We start from the raw sequence: 2,649 nt of genomic DNA on the forward strand, positions 1-2,649 counted from the left end.
ATCAAAACTGTAAGAAAACTTTATTGCCGGTTATAATTTCGAAAGTGAATGGAAGGATATAGTAGCATTAAAAATAATATTCATCTAACTATGTTGAAGAAAAAAGTCTTAACTTCAAAAAAGAATAGAGATTTGAATGGTTGTGTCTATTACTAAAGGAGTACGAAACGGTGCTAGTAGGCATCCGTTTTTTAATAAGTGAGAGAGTTAAAAAAATTTGGAAAGGGTATATTGGTAATTTGACTTTTAACTTCAAGGGTTCCCACTTTTATAATAATATAGATATAGATAGATATAGATAGATAGATAGATAGTGGCCTTTTAGCGTAGTAAAATATTGAGCCTTTTAGCGTAGTAAAATATTGAGCCTTTTAGCGTAGTAAAATATAGAGTCTTTTAGCGTAGAGTCTCTGTAGTTTAAGTATGTACTAACTACAAACTCTATCCAATTACACTTTACAAAATTTATTATTTAATTTATAAAAATAAACTTACAAAACTAACAAATTAATATATGTTGTCGAATTAACTCAAATATCGAGCCTGGAACCCATAGATAATTACTCAGTTCAAATCAATAATTAATTGTTTAATTTATTAAACTAACAAAATTCTAAAAATATTGAAATTGACACACATAATAATTAAGGATAACTTGGTGCTACCGGGCCTCAAATATCGAACCTGAAACCCATAGATAATTACCCAGTTCAATTAAATAATTATTTATTTAATTTATTATAACACAAAACACACAATTAATATTGTTTAAATTATAGTAGATGACATGGACTTGCCGCATGTGCATCCTGGCCAGCCGAGGATGAGCTATTAGTGTTGCAGGACGACCATAGGTCCTCCTATGTATGGGAGGGTCATCTATCGGATCAGCCTCTCCGCGCCAGGAGACCTGACGATTTGTGGGACTTCTTGAGGGAGCATCATTTCCATTCCCACGTAGTCGAGCGCCTACAGGCTACGGGCTTCTTTATGATTTTTCGGATTGGGCGAATGCAGCTTGATTTGTCTCTCATCACGACCATGGTAGAGCGGTGGCGACCCGAGACACACACTTTTCACTTTCCCACTAGAGAGGCCACCATCACGCTTGAGGATGTTCAGGTTTTGTATGGGCTGCGCGTAGATGGACTGGCCGTTGCACTGCCCCAGTACATGAGATCCATGACGCGTGCCTAGTATTTGGATTTGATGGGGCAGTATACTGGTTACAGACCACAGGGTGAGGTTGTACTTAGAGGAGGCAGTCGCGTTTCTTTGTCAGCTATCAGAGAGCATATGAAGGAATTGCACCCAGATATTACCGGCGAGACAGAGGCTATCCATATTGAGCGGTACACGAGGTTGGCGCTGCTCCTGCTTTTTGGGGGTGTCTTGTTCCCGAACACTTCAAGAAGTCTAGTGAGTATGCGCTTTCTGCATCATCTGCAGCAGCTAGATGATTTACCCCTGTACAACTTGGGTGTTGCTATTCTAGCATACTTGTACAGGAGTATGTGCCGGGCGAGCATGCTTTGCTAGGTGGACATATGTGGTTTTCTGCCCCTTTTACAGGTGACAACATTTTCGAATACTCTGTTCATTACTCAGAATTCTATATGGTCGAAATGACTCTTAAATTTTACGTCAACCTTTTATCTTATGTTTGGGCCAGGCAGTGGATCATGCCGTTGCAGCCACCTCTACCACCACTAGAGCCGGGTGAAGCACCTCCGTTTCTCCCTCTAGCTACGAGGTGGGTTCTCCGGTGTGGGAACTACCAAGGGACTGATGCTCATCATAATCTCCCCCTTATCAGGGATGTGTTAGATATGCTGGTGGCCGGACAGGTAAATATGTACCTACACTTACTTGTTATAAATTGAGTTGTGTTGCGCATACTCACTTTTATGTTATTATTTGGTAGTTCATCTGGATGCCATACAACGACGAGTTGCTAGCTCATCTACCCGATTATTGCTTAGTCGATCGGCTGCTTTGGAGCATTTCTATCCCGATGATCTTCTTCGATGTGGTTGAGTATCATGCCACAAAGCGTGTGCTTCACCAGTTTCACTGTCCCCAGCCTATACCGGGGGAGCCTGCATGGGTGCCTACACATTATCAGCGGGATGATCGTACCAGGGTGGACGATGCATTTATGGGATGGCTAGAGCAGCATGTCCATATTTGGGACCAGCGAGAGTACTGTATTCCGCCACCACCTTCACTTATCCAGGAGGCCACTATTGAGATGTATACGTCATGGTACCGCCGTCACACCCGACTGATGATCGGGAACCCCATTCATGTACTTGGTGAGCGCTACAGACCATACGCTGGGAGGCACGATGCACTGGTATGTTTTTGTGGCTTATTAATATCTTATAATTGTGATAGTGTTATTTAATTAATATTTTAAATGTTTCGCATGCTATTGGGCATCACATGTTCTACCAGTTGGGAGAGGAGATGCAGCAGCATGGCGACAGTGCTGCACTCGTTGAGTATGGCCGGCGGGTGGAAGAGCTAGCTCGTCGGACCCTGTTTCAAGCGAGAGATGGTGCGAGGTTGGATCAGGAGGCTGAGTATGCGGCACCAGAGGAGTACCATTTGGGTAGGGCTGTCCCACGAGGCAGGGGTAGGGCATGA

At 42.9% G+C, this 2,649-nt stretch overlaps 1 protein-coding gene across 1 annotated transcript; it reads left to right on the forward strand.

Annotated features, from left to right (window-relative positions):
- The first annotated feature begins 1,209 nt into the window (after nucleotides 1–1,209).
- Nucleotides 1,210–2,649, forward strand: LOC138874036 (serine/threonine-protein phosphatase 7 long form homolog). Its single transcript, XM_070152538.1, has 4 exons — nucleotides 1,210–1,510; nucleotides 1,573–1,847; nucleotides 1,925–2,356; nucleotides 2,458–2,649. Exons 1-4 carry the CDS (start codon nucleotides 1,210–1,212, stop codon nucleotides 2,647–2,649), a joined length of 1,200 nt encoding a protein of 399 aa, XP_070008639.1.

This window comes from Nicotiana sylvestris, chromosome 7, assembly GCF_000393655.2.
Source record: "Nicotiana sylvestris chromosome 7, ASM39365v2, whole genome shotgun sequence".
Lineage (NCBI taxonomy): Eukaryota > Viridiplantae > Streptophyta > Magnoliopsida > Solanales > Solanaceae > Nicotiana > Nicotiana sylvestris.

Bases quoted from the DNA above. Each gene is read 5' to 3' on its own strand.
- LOC138874036 (XM_070152538.1), top strand. From the start codon at position 1,210: ATGGGGCAGTATACTGGTTACAGACCACAGGGTGAGGTTGTACTTAGA. The intron at 1,848-1,924 runs GTAAATATGTAC...ATTATTTGGTAG, and splicing joins ATATGCTGGTGGCCGGACAG to TTCATCTGGATGCCATACAA. The intron at 2,357-2,457 runs GTATGTTTTTGT...ATGTTCTACCAG, and splicing joins CTGGGAGGCACGATGCACTG to TTGGGAGAGGAGATGCAGCA.